The following is a 20783-nucleotide window of genomic DNA, read 5'->3' on the forward strand; positions in this document are numbered from 1 at the left end:
TTCTTAGCAAGAAGAATTGCGAACTGTTGGCCGCGTTCGAGAGAAGAATCCTCCGAAGAATTTTTGGCCCCCGACATAAGGATGGACGATTCCGTAGCCTACATAACGACGAAATCTATGAGCGATGATGATGATGATATGCGTATATTTTCGTCCTGATCAAAGGGGTTGGGATACTAAATTGTTATCCATGCTCTTCATTTAGCGAAGCACTGTCGATAAGGACTTCAACTTATCACGTCGTATTTGGGCAAGATATGACCACTCATGGAAGCATCTACACTGGTCGAAAGGTATGATGCGTTGTGATCATGTGCTTTGAGAATAATTTTACAATTCTCACGGTACAGGTTTAGAGATACAGTAGACGCAACAATTCCACATTTTGAGACATCGGCTCTTTTGTCATGCCAATACGAGTTGGAGGATATAAATGGTCGTAATTTATGTTGGGGGCTCTAACCTAAGACCCAAGCGCGAAGAATGTCAAAAATAAATGATATAGAAGTAGATGGTAACAGGAACGCTAAAAAAGGGCCAGTGGGCACACACTGGCTTCTGCTACCAATGAGTGATTCGGAGGAACCATAGAGGGATCAACTATAATTTCACCCAGTTTCTCACGTACCAAACATAGGATGAAATCGCAAAGTAGTACTAGCCCGTAACCTTCTACTGTCCGAGATTTGTGGACGAAGGACGAAACTTAAAAGCATGAAATGAAATGCTCGCATGCTCCAAAGTTTTGATGCGATCAACTCCATGATCCAATCTATCCAAGGTAAATTGATGGTTGTGGAGAAGACCAGGAAAGTGCGGTTATAAGAAGTGTAAGCAGAAGGAAGAGGTCTAGCCAGGATGATTAACAATCGCCCCCTGGTGTAACGCCTTACGCTGGCACCGCCGGGCATGGGACGGAATGGAAACGTAGTAGGTAAACATCTCACAAACTGATGTCTAGGTTATGCTTTTTAAGTATTTCCATCACTTTGAAAAAAACATAAAGGTGGACAGAAAGGCATCTTTGGTGTACGCAAAACTTTCAAAAGTTAGGTTTAATGTGGCAAACTATTCATCATTGAAGAATAATGAAAATTGTCATGCAATTGCAGATTTGCGAAGTAAAGATTGTTTAAAAACATCTCTTATCTCTTCTTAGGTTAAGCAAAGATCACTCTTTCCACTAGAATCACTGATTGAATGTTCCACTTGCTTCTAATACCACCCTCAACAAAGTCTGTCGTCCTCTCTGTACATATTCGCAATATTTATATGTGCACATATCTTAAAATTGACTCCAATCCAAGATCGGGTATGGTGACGCCATCTAAAATTGGTCTCCACACCTTCAATCTTCGTCGACTTCGCGACTGCTCCGAGACTGCACAAGATAACCGGTCTCTCGATTTCGTTCCAAGTCTGGCTAGAGGCTGCTGCTAGTCTGAACACTCTCGGTTCCATGCTTGTTGACTATATGACTGTGGCTATAGATACTTTTGTGACTGCTTCCCTGTGTTTTATTAGTTAGTTCAGTTCGCATATCATTTAGATCCAGATACAAAGCAGATTTTCTCTCGGCTTTATGTCGTTGTTAGATTGCGAGCTATACGGCTTGTTGCTTGGATATTAAGATCGAGCATTTCAATATCTTTACTTAAGCAGCTCAAAACTAGATCAGCCGCGGTGCGCGATCCGCGAAGCTTTGCGCTCTCTCTCGCGAAAATCAATTCAGATATTTGCGTTTTTCGGGGAAAAAAAGTTCGCGTATGCGAAAATTTTACAGATTTTCCATTTGATTCGTACGATTTTGAAAATGGTAAGTTGATAACGGAATGTGAGATATGTGAAAATTTAGTATTCGTTCAACAGATGTGTGTGAAAATCAGATTTCCTACGTGAATGTTATCTCTATTGTGTACCTGTTCAGAGAGGCATACCTAAGATATGAGTTCAGTTTCAAGTTGTTTTAAGGTTGTGAAATTTTGAAAATACCGTTCTGGAGTTAAGTGTTGCAATCTTCCCATAAGTTTGCTCGGAACTAAGTTCAACCGGATTAATCGGAAAGTATATCATCAGTTCACTGGTTGTAATTTAATGCTCAAGTCGTGTTGGTTTTATTATCTTTACGGTAAAGCCAGGTATTCAAATGAACTTACCGTTCTGAGAAACGTGCGTACTTGAACATTAGCACGACTGTAAACATTCAGGGTAAACTTTAGCCCCATTGCGGAGTTTCGGTAACAAACAGAACCATCAGGCAATTTGTATAGTCTTAAGAGAATCTGAATAAACTGCACCGTCTCGACGGTTCCATATTCAACCACGCTTATCTAGATTCTAATTTATAGATGATATCTAATAAATATGAATTAAACATTGGCTCCACATCAAAGTGTAGCGCAAAAATCCAGTCCAGAACGATAGGCCGGAGTCTGTAGGAGCCGTAGCTCTCGGCTAGGACCCCATCCAATATCTTACCACCGCTGGCGCTGTGACAATCTGTAGAAAGTATCTTCCATTCAGTAGCGAGAAACCGATATATCGGAAAATGCGTGTGGGAGGCAGTAATTGCGATGGCTCCTCTCCATGTGAGCTGGGAGCCTATGTATCGGCGACATACGTCTCTGCATATGTACACATATGACATACATATTTGGAATAATCAAGAGCTGTATCTACATAGTTGTTGGTCTTTTATAAACAAAAATAATGCGACTTTCATGGCAACTTCTCACCTGTGTCGATGGTGCCTGAACGAGCCGAAAGAAACAAGAATTTTATTTATCTATGGCTCGAGAAATGCAAACAAATATGAAAACCGGAAAGACTAAAACTTTTGTTCAACTGCCAACGGCAATGGATATGTGCCTACATGAAGATATTGTAATGAAGATATGAAGACGCAGGGGAAGGTCTTTATCTCGTGTCGCAGTAAAATATTAGCGAAGGAATGTAACGCGATACGGCGTGGGTCATCGTTTAGGTGTATTTATACAATGACATCATACAGGTGTTAATTAAAAATTCAATTCATTTTCCATTTATATACGCGCATGATTTCCAGACGTGTGTGACATGCATGCTAAAAGCTACAAAACGAGTCAACCGCAAAAATCTATAGATCAATATGTGCGTCTGTATGCAGAAAGATACATAGTCGCACGAGAAGCCGGGAAGAGAGAGCTTTGCGGTATGCGGCCCCGGCATATAAGATCAGTGATCAAGCAACAAAAAAGATTTATTTTTCAGCAATATCAGCGTTTTTATGTGAGGAACTTCCGAAATGTGGATAGAGAATGAGAAGATACTACACTCCCGATTGAAAATGTTCGACCATTTCTTTGAGCTCCTGTAAGTGCCAGGTTCATTACCTTGCCTGCGATCATTAACCCGTGATTTATTCGAACTTATCTACGTTTTAGAAGTTGGAGCTTAGCACTTTGCAAAAAAATGCGATAACTCTGAAGTGTTACGCGGACAGAACCTATAACATGCACTCGCGGCTTCTCCTGATTTTGGTAAGAGGCGGATCCCAAGGGATGTAAATGTTCTGTGTGAGAAAGCAAGATAAAATATTCTTCCCACAGAATGTATACGAGTAAATGCTTTAAGGATGGTGTTAGCATTTATCGGATAAATGAGGTTATCATTGTAGATGGTCCAGAGTGAAGCATTGAGCATCATGGTAGGTAGGTACGTATCAGTGGCCGCTCCGAGGAGCCCAATTAGCGTTTTGGTGCGGAGTTTTAATGCCACAAACTCCTAACACCGTGACTGCTGTTACGCGAGCAGGGAGGCAGAGTCTAGCCGGCTCGGATCTTCAGAGCCAGCCCGTAGCATTCACGAAAGAAAGCAGCTCACCCACCCTGCAGCTAGAAATCTCTCTGAGGTCCCCAAAAAATGGTTTACCCAGTGTCCGTAGCCTGACTCTAGCTAGAGCTGGGCAATTTCCCTTCCATCTCCGCAGCTTCGGCAATGCCAATTGTAGGGTATGCCCGGCCTAGTGGTATGGTCCCCTATGGGCCAGTGCCCTGTGCAGACCGCCGTAATACATTTGCACGCGTCTGGCACAAGAGCTCTCGTGATCGCGCTATTCTATGCTATGCTCGTAAGCCTTAGCCGTCTTAGACCCCCGGCTGCTAGGTAGTGCGAGTAGACTCAGCCCCCGACACCCGCCAGCGGAACACCGACTGTATTTGCAGCAGACCTGGCTAATCCATCAGCCCAATCATTCCTCTCTATGTTCCTGTGCCCGGCAAACCAGAGGAGGGTGACCTTGTGCCGCCCAGACGGTTCAGTGCGTCTCTGCACTGCCCCACTGGAAGATGTCGTCGCTGAGTACAAGGCCTTGATGGCCGCTTGGCTGTCGGTCAGAATGGCTATGTTACACTTGGGGCTCGCATCTCGCTCCAGCCATCAACAGACTTCCAATATCGTTAGTACTTCCGCCTGGAATACACTGACGAAACCTGGGAGACCATACGACTTGGGTGCACTGTGTGTATTCGAGAAAACCCCCGGGCCGACTCCACAGGCCATCGTTGATCCGTCGGTAAAGAATACTGAGTTATAACCTTGCAACATGCCGCCAGTCTTCCACTTTGCCCTGGTTGGAAAGTCCACAGCAAAATTTCTCGTGAAGTTCAGCTTGCGTGTGCCATAGTCCATGAGGAATGCCCAGATTTCCCGAGGTACTTCGTCTAGGATGTTGCTGTTGCCGTAGGACTTCGCTGCCCAGCATTCGGACTCACGTAGTCTGACGGCACTGCACGCTGCAATGTATTTAATGTGGAGGTCTAGTGGGGAGATGTAGCAGTACATTGAGAACATCTGTCGGGCAGGACTGCAGAGCCCCAGTAGCACCTGCAAACGCGGTTCTTTGAATCCTATTAAGCTTCATCCTATTGTATTTTTTCCTCCTGCCACTATACAATAGAGCCGTACGTTAGGATCGGACGCACTACAGCGGTGTACATCCAGTGAACCATCCTCGGCCGTAGACCCCATTTCTTAGTAAAGGTTCTCTTGCAGGCATAGAAGATATACAGGCCTTCTTAACCCTCAGTTCTATGTTCAATCTCCAAGTTAGCTTTGGATCCAGGATTACACCCAGATACTTTACATTAGAGGAAAGAACCAATCTTTGTTCATTCAGCCGTGATAGATTGAATTCAGGTATCCTTGCCTTGAGCATCATATTATATTATATGGTCAAAAGAGTCGCAAATAGAACGATTTGACAGGTCCGATTGGATTTTTCAACAAAAAGCTTACTTAGTAACCAAGACCGTTTTATGAACTTTTCACGTAAAAAAATATTTGCATGTCTTTTTGTGATTCATGTCCCTAAGGGTGCAGTTGCGAACTAGTTTGTAGTATCTGATGGTCTTGATTTGAAAATATCACCCATATGATATCCAAACTGAAAACAAATGTGACCTAGTACATCATTGTTAAAAGTGGCACGATTTACACCAAATTTTTCAAATCTATGGCAATTGTGGCTAAACCGGGATTCAACTATTACGAGCAATAAATACTCGTGTAGTATGTAATGGCTTGAAATGTTTGTGCCGATCACAAGCATCACTAAAGCCTTTATTTATCCATCCCCTTCAAAATAATCTCAGTGCGATCCAATGCACTTATGCCAATGTTTCTGCTGTTCCTCTAAAAAACAGTTTCCCGATATGGCCTTCAAAGCGGACAGCGATTTATATCGATTTTTTTCAATAAATTCAAAGCGGTATTCTCGGAGCGGTCTTTTGAGTTTACGAAGTAGGCATAGGTCACACAGATCTACGTCAGGTAAATAAGGCACTTAGGGAATCTATATTGTGTGCGACGCTCTTTTTCGAAGAAATTGGTTATTTTTAGTACCAAACGAGATTAGACTCTTCTGGACCTTAAATGATCTTTTGTTTCAACTGATCCAATTAAAATGCCAACTATAACGAAAAGGTTTCTTACCTTACTTTTTGAACACAGTACTAGTAATACGATTCAATACATCATACTATTCTTCCTAGTATAAATGCGAATACCGACTATCGCTTGCATATTCGTTAGTGTTGTGACTCCCCATTCCCTTAGCTGACTATGGTCTGGAAAAATGGTGTTCTTTTTCTATCATATATATTCTCTTATAGACCTTTCCGTTTAGCTCATCCTCATCACTTCACGGATAAAGAGACCTGCAACTCATTGAGCCGAATTTTATCCAGAACCAGGCGGTCGTGCTATCACTCATAAATTTCGTCGTCAAATAGGTTACGGAATCGTCCATCCTCCTGTAGAGGACTCAAAATTCCTCGGGCGATTCTTCTTTCGAACGCGGCCAAGAGTTCGCAATTTTTCTTGCTAAGAATCCAGGTTTCCAAGGAATACGTGAGGACTGCCAAGATCATTATCGTGTAAAGTAAGAGTTTTGACCCCGTGGTGGCACTTTTCGGGCGGAACAGTTTTTGTATTCTGAAAAAGCATCTATTGTGTGTTACCCTAGATGTCGCCTCGCGTGGTCGATCTCGACGGAGGCAATTTGTACATATTGGCTTTTGCAGCAATTGAGTGGAATTGAGGAGAATGGTACTTCTCGCATTTACATCAGTGTCAAAAATCCGCCTTTTAGGCAAATCAAAAAGATTGCATGGCATGACATTCTTTTATCTTAAAACAATGTTGTTGGTGAAAGCCTTCGAGAGTGATCTTCTTGTTTTTATCTGACCTCGCATATTGATCAGGGTCAACCTAGTCGGCCTTATTCATTTTACTGGCGTACTGAATTTTCTCATGACCGAATACAGTCTTGGTTATGCTATGCTGCAATAAAGTCGACGAAGCATGGTGCAACTGAGGGCCATATTTTAACAGTTTTTCCATCGACTGCTGCAGAGAGAAAATGTGATCTATTGTTGATTTGCCTGGGGAAAGCCTATTTGTCATGAGCCCATGGTGTCCTGTATGTATGGGGCTATCTGATGCAGCAAGATACTTCCATAATTGCTGCACTGCGTGACATCCGACTTTTTATGTACGGATGACAGATAATGCCTCTTTGCAAACCTTGAAAAAAAGTTAAAGAGATCGAACGGCTCCATATTTAACTTGTTGGGCTGTAATTCTATTGGTTCCTAGCTACTTATGATGCTTAACCCGAGGAACTGAACAGATTGTTTCTTCCATTCTTAGTGGCGGCCAGTTAGGGGGACTTCTAACTCACAGATTCGGATTGTCATCAACCCATCGGTGGAATATGTCCATACGGTTGTCTTGGAAAATTGGTTATCAAAGTGTATATGGGTTGATCCTTTACCGATTGGTAAAATTCCGTACCTAGTGCTGTTGCTCCCTGTACTTTTCGAGTTGACAGATCTGCTCGTTTTTTCGAGATTCCCTTTTCTGTTTGTGAAATCACTCATCCACTGGGTAGAGTTCGTATTAAATCTCTGGGCGTGCCCACTCAACCCCAGTCGAACGTTTGTGGCCGTACTAACGCTCTTCGGGTAGTTTTGAAGATCATTTGTCGATACTTCATCTTCAGGGTTCTGTAAGCCGCGGTTATTGCGGCATCTATTCAACATTATGCCCTATATTGGCTGTTCAACCATGGGCAATGAATTCTCCGCATAATGCTTAGCAAAGCAATAGAAAATATAAATATTTATAAGTGATAAGTGTTTAACAGAACCGGTGCCGGGGTGATATCACATTGCAACACATCATCAAATAACATTGTAATGCGATCGATACACCACACCGTCCTTAGTACAGAAGTACATTACACAAATTGAGGCAATTATTCGTTTCATAGAAATCATAATTCCATGTTCTTTGCATATGGAAATATCTTACAATAGTATTCCGAAATCTTTCTTTCTTTTTCTTCTCTAGAAAAGTCGTTTTTTTTTCTTCTATAGAGAAATCATTTTCTAGTTGACGCTGCGGTACATTTTACATTAAAAATATGATAAACGCAGGGACTATCATGAGAATATGTGATGTTGGTGATATAACATCACATGTACTAATGTAATATGTGATGTTGCTGATATAACATAAAATGTACGATTAGGTTGATCAAAGATGTATGTTTGTAATATTAATTGGTAATATCGTTTTTTTCAAATGTGATGTGTTATCACAAACCCCACTAAGTTAATGTTTCCCGCATCTTCATGAATTAAAAGGGAATGTCGGTCGCGAATAGAGTACAATTGACCACTAGGATGTAAGTGTCCAGAGGCTTTGCCTCTCCTCCGCCTCATATACAGACTCATAGCCAGAAACTGGTAGTGTTACAATGCACAATGATGCATTTTAAAATCGGATTACTATCTGTCTACCACACGCATTTTGCTCGGGGATGGTTATAGTGATTGACAGCAAATTTTGTAAAAAGTTGAGAACTGTGAATGCTAACGCATCCGGTGAGTTATATCCTTTTAAATTGAATTTAAGGGGGGGGGGGGGGGTCGGTGGTCCCTGTACATGCAAAAGGGGGGTGTTCATTTTTTTTCACCAAATATAGTCATGTGGGCTATCAAATAAAAGGTCTCGCTTAGTACTTTCCGAAGTCGTTGGAAATGCTTTGAGTGTGGGGGTTGAAAATGATTAGCGAACCCATTCTTAGAAACTACTCAGCCGAAAAATCTGAAATAAATGAAGGGGCTGCCACTATATAGTGCCTAAGCTCCGAAATACCCTTCATACCGATATCCTTTCAGATAAAGTTAATAATAGTATATATCTATAATTTTTAGTAATTGGCTGCAAAACCCCCGTTAAGTTCATCCTAGCACTACAACCAGCAATAATGTAGGCTATAACATAGAGCATGTCGAAATCGCACTATTACCAACAAAGTTATAATAGGTCAAAATTGTCGCTTCTTTGCAAATTCAAGACTTTGAATGTCAATATCACTTGAAAGTGGATATTTTCATCATCATCATTGTTTCTGGTAACCCAGCTTCCCCCAAGGATGTTCTGAAAAGTCTTCATTTTTCCTCTGCTGTTCCGTGTCATGCTTGTTGCGCTGGGGCGACCCACTCCTTGGATATTGGGTTCTACTACAATGACATAAACGCTTCCTTAGTCTGTACGGCGAACAAGTTCCACGTTCGAGATTGTGCCGAATAAGAGTACCCTAATAAAACGATCTAGGCATAAGCTGATGGAAGTTTGGAACTGCCAGGATTAGGATAAGTGGAAGCAAGGTTTGGCAGAGAGATCGTTAGGTTGCCAGCTTTAATGCACGTAACCTAATAAAGAGAGTATATTCTATTCACATCACCCTGACATTATGCTTGCCATATCATCCGTGATAGTTGATATCAGATGTAGATATTATAAGATTAAGGTTTGGATTTAAATGTTTTTTCCGTCTCAACATCACGAATAACATCTATCGCAGGTTTATCGAATGACTTATGATCATTTCGAAACTCTTTCTTGATTCGGTATATCGTGGAAAAATCTCTATAGTTTGTGTCAGCTTCTACTTCCCTAGCCAACGCAATGGAGAAATTTCTTTTGTCTCCCCAAACAATATCAAGAGGCTATTCACAATCATTGGCTCGGATGAACATTTCTGCAGTCAATAAGACCGGTGACGTCTAGGGCCGACAACTGCCCCTTTATCAGAGAAAAAGGCAACAATATGTTCGAGCATGTTGTTTAAAGAATCTGCACTTTGGGCTAGATGGCAGCCATATTGGGCCCCATTAATCGAAACCCAACTGTCCTTGTGCCGCCAACTACGAGGCGGTTGAAGTTTCAGAAATCTATAAATCCATATTATTACCAACCGACCAACACCTTGCTTCCCTACCACATGCCCGAGCAAGATGTTTTCAGATCATGATGACAATGCCACCTTTAGGAAACCTCTTCCAAACTACGGGTAGTTGCCCAATCAGGGTGTATTGTAAAAGTTTTGGAAGTGATTTCAGATCAAGAAATTTATTGACACTTTTATTATAGTAACTTAATATCCTTAAAAATTGCATCTTTGTGTGTCAATACATTGCTGCCAGCGGGTTTTCCAAGCCTGGACAACTCGACAACAATGTTCTTGTATCGATGCCCTTTCATGTCTTTTTTCGCCCGTCGTTCCACTTTAAAAGCACTATGCTGCTAGCACAGGTCCAAAGGTTCAATTGCCTAAATATTGCTGGAGTCATGAGAACCACGATATCTGTGCTACTCTAAGCTACATAAATCCACAACCCATTCATTTGGAGGCAAATCAGCAAGCAACTAATGACACATGTAGGCCTGATAGGATTGGCACTTGGAAAGACGATCTATTGTACGGTTATGCGTCGACCTAGAAATCCTTAGGCAAACATCAGGCTGCTTTGATACCCGCTGATGATATGGTTTTCAGATTTGTCTTTAAGAAGACAAACTCTGTTATGTTTTCCAGAAGAGGAGAATGTTCGACAAATAGACACAAGTCTTTTGGGAGTGCAAACTTAAAAACCTTCATCGACAGACTAGTTGGGTATATTCTAAGTGAAGATATATGCCACCTTCTATGAAGCAGAAAACTATCTCGACAAAATATGTCGGGGTCATGCCATTCGACTCTATCTATCTATCTAGTTAAGCAGTGTTATCAGCACTAAATACCAACACTTATACCAATTATTGCGAAGCTGCCACAAGTTGCTGCTGCTGCCGACTAAGCGGAACACTCCTGATGTGGGTGTCAGGGCACTTGAGCTCGCCTAATGGAGGGACCACACCGCTGTCAAGTCTACTCTGAAGGGTGAAGTTGCAATGGGTTACAGAATGGAGAGTGTTGAATTGTTTACGGTAGCAGGAAATCTATGTGAAAGAACTCGAGACCTCTAGGAGGGCATTTTAATTGTACCTTAAGAACGGGAGACTGCTTTTTAAACTATCACATGGAAAAATTGTAGCAGTGCACTCGGCCATATGTAGTCAATGTCATAAAGAGGAAACGCCCTGCATTTTGTGTACAAGTGGAAGGCCTTTTCACACACTAGATTAAGATGACTGAGAAAGGTTTTTTCAATGAAGAATCTGCGCAACTTTTGCCCCTGGAGCAGATTCACAATAGCCTATGAACCACGCAGGGCTTGCATAGGCGACTCTTTACAATGGGCTTATTAAATAGGAATTTGACTGGTACAAATACGACTGGCTGAGAAAGTTGTAGGCTAGAACGTGGGAGTCTCCACTCAAGTTCAAAGCATCGAGCCTGTTGCGAACTTACAAGAAGAGCTCGTAGCTTTTGTCCAATGATTATTAGGAAAAGAATCTCCTATCCCCATTCACAAGGATATTCATTATTCAGCATTCAGTCTATTTGAATAGTTTACATTAAATTACAATACGAGGGGGTGGGTGCTTAACAGTTTCTTAGTTTTAGCCTGTATTCTTACTTTTTTCAATCGGGGTTAGAACTATCTTTGGCGAAATTGATTGAAATGCTGTATCTTTTCACAAGGATTCTCGGTTGCCCTACCTGTTCTGAGTTCTATGATTTTATATGACAACAGCAACCGCTAGACTCAAAGACTGTAGCTTAGCTTGGTGTAGAATCTTAACTTGTTAGAATCAAGAGATGCTTCGTGGCGGGGCGATACTAGGTAGATTTCCATATTTTTAATCTATTTTCTAATTTAAAGTTTAATCGTTTTTTTAGGTTATTAGGTTTCTTTATTCACAAAAACTTCACAACCAACAATTTCAATTACTTAAACTGTACAGTGGCCAAATGTCCCTCACTTTTTCATTATCTTCTTGATATCACGACATATTTCAATTTTGTTGTGTATAGTTATCTATCATGATTGCGATAGGTGTACCAGATGCAGTTCTTTTTAATTGGCAACAGCCTATTGGTAGTCAGCTTCTGATAATTGATGTTTTCAATTTATTTAAAATCGATGGCCTTTAGTGTACAAGGTAAATAATATAGTATTATATATAAAAAAAATTTAACAATCGATCGTACTCGAAGAAGGAATGGCAGTTTTTGCGGTTTTGTAAAGAACACAATTCCATTCAGTTCGATTACTGTCTTGTATAGAATAAGCCTATTAATCTGGATGCGAGCATTTTTTATTTTAGTTGGATCTATGGTTACCACTTCTTTTAAAGTCTAGCAGAGCGAATACTGGGAGATAAGAAATCATAAACAGCTAAAAATTTCCAATACCGATTTGACAAAGAAATAGGATTCTCAATAAGGCTAATATAGCCGCGTTACAAAAAATATGCTAGGCAACCGGTTCCTAGTCAAACAAAAAACAAACCCCCGCAACCTGCCTTAGGTATGACGCAAAAACCACTCTTGGATGTTTTAACAAGGAAACTGTTTTCAATGCTTTCAACAGGATACATCGACATTTATAGCTTGCATAAGTCATATGACGACCAACATAGACTGTGATCACCGTTGACCTAGGACCAAATCGATAGCAATGAAGCAAAAGAATGACATACTGGGGAATGCAGCATCCTTAAAGGACGTGGGCGTGGGTAGACACTTATTGCAAACTCTACTAAGCAGAGAAATGATTCCCTAGACAGACGAAGGAAGTCTGGGAATACCCATAAATCTATGAACTCGAACCCCACCAGTTGAACTCTATAATTATCCTGCGCATAAAAATCGCGAAATTTGATTTCCGTTCGTACAGATATATTGGACCAATGGTTAACCAGAATATTGGCGAAGTGGAGGTCCTGACGATTGAAGACAAATTGCATTGCCAGTAAGCATGGCAGGATTGGTTAAAGTTCAATGGACTTCTTGGCGACAAAGTGGATCTCCCTAGGTGACTAAGGACTCCTTTAGCGATAGAAGAACAATTGGAAACTCTGAATCGCATACTTTCAGAGTGCTTTGAAGAGGCTTGTCCTATATCCAACCAGACGACTTCTAGATCGTGCTTGCAAAAGCAATAAGGATGAAAACTGGCTAAACTTCGGGAACTCACAGCGTGAATACAACAGGCTCGTAAAATGTTCGAAACGACATTCCTTTAGAGCATACCGTGAGGAACTGAAAGGTGAAAGTGAGGCTTCCAAGCTGTGTAGAGTCCTTAATAAGGATGAGTCGGCCAAGTTGGACTCCCTTAGAAATTCAGATGGCACTTTCACGAACTCCAGAGTTGAGCCTGTACAGACAGGAGGAAGATAATTGGCGGATCCTGCAAACCATTCAACACGAAGGTGTTGCAAGGCGAATTGGGGCACTGCGAGAGCGAGGTTACAAATGAAAAGGCGAGAACTGCTATATTATCATTTGAAAACTTTAAAGCACCTGGTATGGATAACATCTACCCAGCGATGCTAAAGGAGGGTATAGAGCACTTAGAGCAAATTCTGAGAAATATTTTTCGAGGATGTCTTGCTCTGGGTTACGTGCCTTCCTCTTGGCATAAGGTGAAGGTAGTCTTCATACCTAATCCTGGGAAAAATGACTATTCAAATCGAAAGAACTTCAGACAAATCAGCTTAACATCATTTTCGTTGAAATGTCTGGAGAGGTTCACATTCGCGAGAAGGCGCTAAGGTCGCACCCACTTAATGAAAACCAACGTGCTTACCAGCGTGGAAAGTCCTGTGAATCTGCTCTTCATTTTTTCGTTTCAAAGATAGAGGACGCAACTCTGGAAGGCGAGTATGCGATGAGGGTGTTCGTGAAAATTGAAGGGACGTTTGAGTGTGTGCCCTTCCAAAATCTCTGTGATGCCACCAGAGAGCATGGTGTTAATGGAAGTGGATCTACGTTATGCTAACGCAGAGATTGCTGTATGCTGAAGTGGATGTTGATCGCTACCTAAGAACAGAAGGGGGAAGGTTGCCTTCAAGGAGATATGCTATCGTCACTTCTGTGGAGTATGCTGATCGACTCACTACTATGCGAACTGCAAAATTTGCCAATACATATTCAAGCTTATGGGAATGACGTAGCTGTGCTGGCTGTTGGTCGAGATCTTGGAACGGTGTGAAAAAATATACAACGCACCGTTGATTAATTGACAGTTGATGCTCCAGTCATCAGTAAATCCAAATAAAACTACCTTCTGGTGGGGAGGGGTACAACCCTTCACCTCTCCCAACAAGTGAAATATCTGGAAGTTATTCTAGACAAGAAGCTTCTTTGGAACAAATAAAGATGAAATGAGTCTGGAATAATAAAAAACTTGTTGTTTCTTTTTCGTTAGTGTGGATAAAAACCGATATTTCGGGAAATTCGTTAGTGTGGCAAATACCGATATTTCGGGAACCACTTGTTCCCTCCATCAGTGCCAGCAAGTCAAGACTTGACAAAGCTCATGTATTATTGTCAGTTGGAGTGGTTCTGAGTTCTCTAAGCAATAGTTCCAGGATATTGCTGTATCCACATAACTTGAGTGTCCAGCAGCCAGATTCTCACAATTGGAGTGCCCCTGCATACTTTAGTTAAGATTTCATCTACTAATAACTAGATGATGACAGTATCGAGGAGTGGCTCCAGCTTGGGGCGTTTCTTTGCTGACTATTCCATAAGTATCCTGGTCCGTAGCATAAATGCTATCCAATGAGTGAGACACCTTTTCAAACCTATAATTATTAAAGTTTTCTAGATAACCTCCTTATTCCATTGTATCTTACATATGCATTGCTTAAAGCCCGTTCTTTATCTAGGAATGTGGCTCGTGTTTACTATTTATGAACCAATCATCCTACCCCGTCTACTTAATCGTCCTTAACGTCAAGCAGAGTGTTGTGTCAGTGAATCTTCTTTTCAAATGCGAATGCTAAAACCTGCTCAAACCTAGGAGCATTCCAATTCTTTAGTACAGAGGCATCTGTCTGTCTGCTGTTAGATTTCAAGTTCTTCGCAGACTTGTGGTTTCGCTTGGAAATCTTCAAAAGACACTGGCCTGGACACGCAAGTATGTGGGATTCTTACCCACTAGAACCACCCCCGACTCCTCCCAAACCCAGTGGAACCAACATACGGTGTTACATCAGGAGGCGGAGTCAGCTCATTTTAGCTTGGTCCTCTTTCGTCTCTACGCGGCGTACGTAACTGCGCTTTTCTAGTCTCCCCTGCCTTTCGCAGTTTGCTCTGGATAGATGCGACCATGGAGTTGATCGCATCCCAGTCTTTCTGACATACTAACATTCTTCACATGAGATTTTTTGGTACGAGTACCTCTCTTAGAGTCTCCTCTAGGTTCTCTTTTTCCTCCACAAATTTTGGACAGTGGAAGAATACATGCTCTGGATCCTCTGGGACTCCATTGCAGTTTGGACAATCGGGTGAAATATCTAGTTTAAACCTGAACAGGTGCTGGCGATATCCTCCATACCTCGTAAGAAACTGGGTAAGTTTATAATTAATCTCACTGTGCCGTCTCTCCAAGCACTCCTCGATGGCAGGGATGAGTCTGTGTATCCACCGATCCTTTCGCGAGCGTCCCCAACGCTCTTGCCATCTATTTAGAGATCTCTCCCTTTCGGCGTTCTTCGTTTGCGATAAAGGAGAGATAGACTTCGCATTGTATATATTCGTCATCTCATCTGCCAAGATGTCAATGGGCATCATTCTAGAGATGATGACATTTTTAGCTTAAATGTAACCTGCAATGGCTTTCCCCAAACTGGAGCTGCATAGAGCAGGATCGAACCCACTACCCTAGCTATAAGCAACCTGGAAGCATGCCGTGGCCCTCCCATGTTCAGCATCATCTTTGCCAGGGCCACACTTGCAGTGGATGCTTTGTCATAAGCATACTGCACGTGTTGCTTATAGCTAAGCTTCTCGTCTATCATCACTCCCAAGTATTTGATGGCAGGCTTAGTAGTGATGATATGATTCCCAATTTTAATACGGGCAAAATTTTTTTTACGGCGTTTGGTGATGAGGACCGCTTCCGCTTTTTCCTTCCCTTAGAACCCTTAACAGCACTGATCGCTTCGCATGACTATAACGCAGTATCTTCGAGGTGCTTTGCGGTCACAACCAGCGCTATATCGTCGGCGTACATGATGACCCAGTACGGAGCTCTGTAGGCCACCCGCAGAGACAACGTACTCCTGGGGTCCATCATCAGTGTCATACCAAAGCCTCCGTTCCTGTAAATAGCTGTTGATAATAGCTGCAAGATAAGCGGGAATATCAATCTTCGTCAGAGATTCCCGCGTTAGGTTCCAATTGGCCGAATTAAACGCATTTCTCACATCCAGGGTCACCACCGCGCAATATTTGGTAGTACCCTTTCCGTTGATTGCATCTTCGGCCAAGCCAGTAAACATTTTGATGGCATCAATGGTTGATCTGGTTCGGTGACAGGCTGATCGAAGGCTGGCCAGTTCAGTATTCCACTAGTAGTTTGGTCTTCTACTGAGGAATGAGCACCTCCTAGGCATGGACGCGTTATACGCTTTGGCGATGCATTGGGCCACATGGACAGCTCTTTCCGGAGAGGCGCCTGCTTTATTAGGTTGGTCTAACCACACCTCGATGAAGGTCTGCTCATCCAGAGTTTTAGCAGACCAGCCTGACATCTTTCTTGGTTTCGGGCATGATGGTCTTCTGTCTGGTTACTCCACTCCGCTATGGGTGTAGTCCTTGCTGACGCACCAGGACATACCACGTGCCAGTACAACGCTGACAAAAGTTAGGTCTACGATTGAGGCAGACCGCCTTTTCTGAAAGGTGTTTACATAACCTTCGTTGGCCAGAATTATATCCAACTGGCAAGTTCTCCAACTTGAACTGTTCCATCAAGGCTGTGAAAATTTCTCCTTTGGATGTCACTTCATCGAGATCCTTGCACTATATATTGACCTTATGTTTTTGGGTCCGTCCTGTGACATTCTCCACAAGTTCTTAACCTGAGTTTGGAAGCCATCAGTTTTCCTGAAGCTGTTTTTTTTTTCAACTCAAAGATGCGGTCACCCTTCTGGATCCTTCAAATTTTGTTGACATTTCCGCCTAGATCTTTTAGGTCGAGGTCAGCTTTGACCTTTTTCAGTATCTCCACGTAGGATAAGCTTCCATTGCTGGAGATCACAATTGCTTCTTGGCGAATTCGCACTTTCGCCTTTTTCTTCTCCTTTTTATTAACCTTTCATTCCGCTTGGATTTTGCCGATTCGATTGCCGAAGCTCGCACTTAGGGGACCTGCTTTCTCTTTGCTTTTAGTTCCGTTTTTCGGAACTATTTGTATGGCCTTTTTCCTCTTAGGCGCCTGCTGATTTCCCAGAGGATCCACATCTTTTTCCCGTACTCTCTTGTTTGGTGACAGGTTGATTGCAATACGATTAGGTGTCACTTGGATCGCCTGTGACACCGTTGGGGCAACATATTTCGACTTGCCTTTGGAATTTCGTTCCTTCTGCTGCGATTTGTTGTAGAGCACTCTAATAGCTCTCACCACATTTTTTATGGCTTGGTGCACGTTGTGCTTGTCCAGAATGAACTCAGACAGCTCAACTATATTTGCACCAAGCTATGTGAAGGGTAACTCCTCTGTTTCAGGGCTCTGTTCTCCATGAGTTCTAACCGGATTACTACTTTTAAATAGTCCGTCACATTTGACATTCATTGACCATCCCTCCGTTTTATCTTCGCTTGAACACTTCCTTTTCAAAATCTCAAATACTTGTAGCATTAGATGCCACGGTGGCCAAGTTGTTCACCACCGGGGCATTGCGTTGAGGGATGTTGACGACCCTGCGCCGTAAGTTTCCTCTTTCTCACGTCTTCACTAGTTTTACGTTCTGGGTATCCTTCCCTAGAAAGGAGGTGATGATATACTGTTTTTTCTCTAAAAACGAAAGAGCTTTGCAAATTAATGCACTGGAGGAAAGTAAACACGGGTACCTTGTAGACGTAAGAACTCTTTCCTAGTTTGCCGTTACTTCAAATCATAATGAATAAATGAATAATTATTCCTTTTTTCCATTTTCAGAAATTGTTCTACCCAGGACTATGGTTGCTGCTAATATACTCTTGTGTTTTTGGAGCCTCACCAGATGGAAGTTGTGGACCGAAATTTCAAAACAAATGTTCTTGCGGTGAAGTTGACTACGAAGGACACAAACAGTACGTCGTGAACTGCACAAATACAGGATTCCGAGACACGAGCGTTTTAGAGTTTATGCCTGAGGAAACACAAGTTTTAATTTTCACTGGCAATTTCATCCCCGAGTTACCATGGAACGTGTTTGGATCGATCAACGACTATAGTACGCTTACAATAGTAGACATGAGCAATAATCATATACGTGAGATAAGAGGGAAATCCTATCATCACGTGCAGAATGTCCGCAGGCTGATTTTGAATCACAATAACTTGAGCATATCCAGAGATGACGATGAAGTGAATCATCATCACCCACGGGTTTTCTCTAATTTCATCAACTTGGAATCGTTGCATTTAACGAATGCATTTGCAGATAATACTTCAGCTGAACTGAGTGAAGATTTGCATGATATCTTCATGAACAGTAATTTAACGAAGTTGCAGAAACTGCATTTAGAGCAAAACGAAATTTCACATTTTCAGGACAGGAAGGTGTTTTGTGACCTTCCTAGTTTGCGTGACCTTCATTTGGGTGACAATCTTTTAAAGGAAATCAATTTTAACGTGACTTGTATGAAAAATCTGAGATTTTTGGATTTTGAACGGAATAAGTTCGATAACGTCAAGGTAAAAGATATGGCCTTACTGGATGCGCTAGAAAGGCGGCCCGGTCGGACTGACCTACTCGTCGTAGATTTCGGTCTGAATCCATTTGTTTGCGATTGCAATATTGTGCCTTTCCAAAAATGGCTTCTCCATACGCTGGTAACAGTTCGAAATAAGGAATCTCTAATGTGCTCGCAGAGCAACGACCGGATAATTGACCTGGAAGCCCCCGTATGTGACGTAAAGGCGCTTCCAACAGTGGAAGAAGTAGCAAGTGCCACCCACACCGCAATTTTAGTTTTCCTACTCATTGTTCTCAGCTTCATCTTGCTCGCATTGCTTGTGGTCCTTGCTTATATGAGCCGAGAAAAGATCAAGCACGTTATGACGCCCGTTTTGGATAATGTCTCCAAAAAGGTCCATTACACAACAATAAAAGACGAAGAGTGTCCTGAAGTTCATGTCTAGAATCTAATTTCATCATGCAAATAACTAGCTTTATCCAATTGCAGACATTTTGTAATTAAGTATTTAGACTAGGAAAACTAAATTTATAAACAAAACAGCTACAATATTGTTTAGACAAAAAATTTGCGAAAACGAAGAAAAAACTGTGATTTAAGTTAACTTTATCGATTAAGGCAATTTTATATATTCAAAAAAAGCAAACAATTATCATTAACACATTTTTTAATCAATATCGTTTTCATAATTTAATAAAAATAATTGTATTAAAAACTTTTGTGAGTTGTCTGATTATCAAAGTCCACCTTATTTTTTTTTTTAATTTAGGTGCCCACTTTTATCTAGAGACCACTACATTTGACAAAAGGTGAAAGAGTAAGCAGATGTCATCAGCACAGTCGAGGTGTTTGAGGAAATATGTAATCATCCATTGAACTCCTCTACGACCTCCGGACGAGGCAGCATGAAGAATATTACAGATAATAAGAAGAAATAATATCGTGACAATATGCAACTCTGGCGGACTCCGTAGGATATTGACAAGCCAGACCAACGTTCCGTTTCCACAATTCCGCAGTGATTCAGATCGTATGACGTTCCCTTCGGGACTTGGCCGACAACCTGCACAGTACCCAATAAAAGAGCATTTTTGATGCCGCTTGATCAGGGCCTTTAAGCGTGTTGGAGCACTTCATCCAAGGCCGTTACGGCGTACAACAGTACACTGTAGGAAGCAATGTGATCAGCATTCCGCTTGCCGATGATTATAACCTTGACTTGACCCAGGCATTCATTCACAGCTGAGTTGAATGGTCAATTTGATTGTTCGTACGATGTCGGCCAGTTAAAACGCAACTGACCTTATGGCAAGCTTTGTGGTCGAACAATGTGCCTTCAATGACGAGGCGAAAGTTGCAGAAATCCATACACGTTCGATCATTCTCATTACAGTCGCCAAGACCGTGCTTCCCCATAGGAAACCTCTCCTGAATTGCGTGTAATTGCTTGTTGGTGCATATCATTGTACAACTGTTGACTTGAATCTCAATTTTGCTTGGCTCTCTAGAGTGCAGAAGCACATTGCTGCAAGAGGGAGAGGAGTCTTCTCCAAAGTCCCACCACTTTACATGCTGAAAACCCTCGCTGTTGTTTTCGAAGAACGTGCATGCATTATAAAAACCAATCATAGTACGTTTCGATAATAAAAGGTCGTAGCCCTGAAGTCAGTTCCTATCGCTAGCAGTAAAATTTAAAAATTTGTAGGTTGTTAGCCCAGAAATTTCTATCTCTTCTTGTCGCTTCTTACGACAAGCAAGGAAATTCCAACTCACAGAGCTCTTAACTTGTATTCCAGGGAGCTTGTGTTCGACGACAGGTCTGCTTCGAGTAGACTGCTTGACGGAGGACACAGTGGAATAGTTTAGAACAATAGTCCCTAACTTGCCAGGTTGGAAAGAAGCATAACCGTGGACATGTGCTGGGGATGACCGCAGGAACCCGCTCTGACAAAGTACGAAAAGTGCACTGTAGGGACAATAGCAACGACGTAGGCAAAGCCTTTCGATGGTCCTGTGAGGGACGTTAAGGGTAGGCGTCTCATCTGTGATGATGAGCAGCTGAAGAAGTTGAAGGGCCATTTCACCTCGATCC

General features: G+C 42.0%; 1 protein-coding gene across 1 annotated transcript; it reads left to right on the plus strand.

The window, feature by feature from the left end:
- Nucleotides 1-1396: 1396 nt before the first annotated feature.
- LOC119659712 (SLIT and NTRK-like protein 1) lies at nt 1397-19406 on the plus strand. Its single transcript, XM_038067966.1, has 2 exons — nt 1397-1816; nt 17949-19406. The coding sequence occupies exons 1-2, from the start codon at nt 1814-1816 to the stop codon at nt 19134-19136; spliced, it is 1191 nt and encodes a 396-aa protein (XP_037923894.1). The 5' UTR covers nt 1397-1813; the 3' UTR covers nt 19137-19406.
- The last annotated feature ends 1377 nt before the right edge of the window (nt 19407-20783 follow it).

This window comes from Hermetia illucens, chromosome 6 (assembly GCF_905115235.1).
Source record: "Hermetia illucens chromosome 6, iHerIll2.2.curated.20191125, whole genome shotgun sequence".
In the NCBI taxonomy this organism is placed as follows: domain Eukaryota; kingdom Metazoa; phylum Arthropoda; class Insecta; order Diptera; family Stratiomyidae; genus Hermetia; species Hermetia illucens.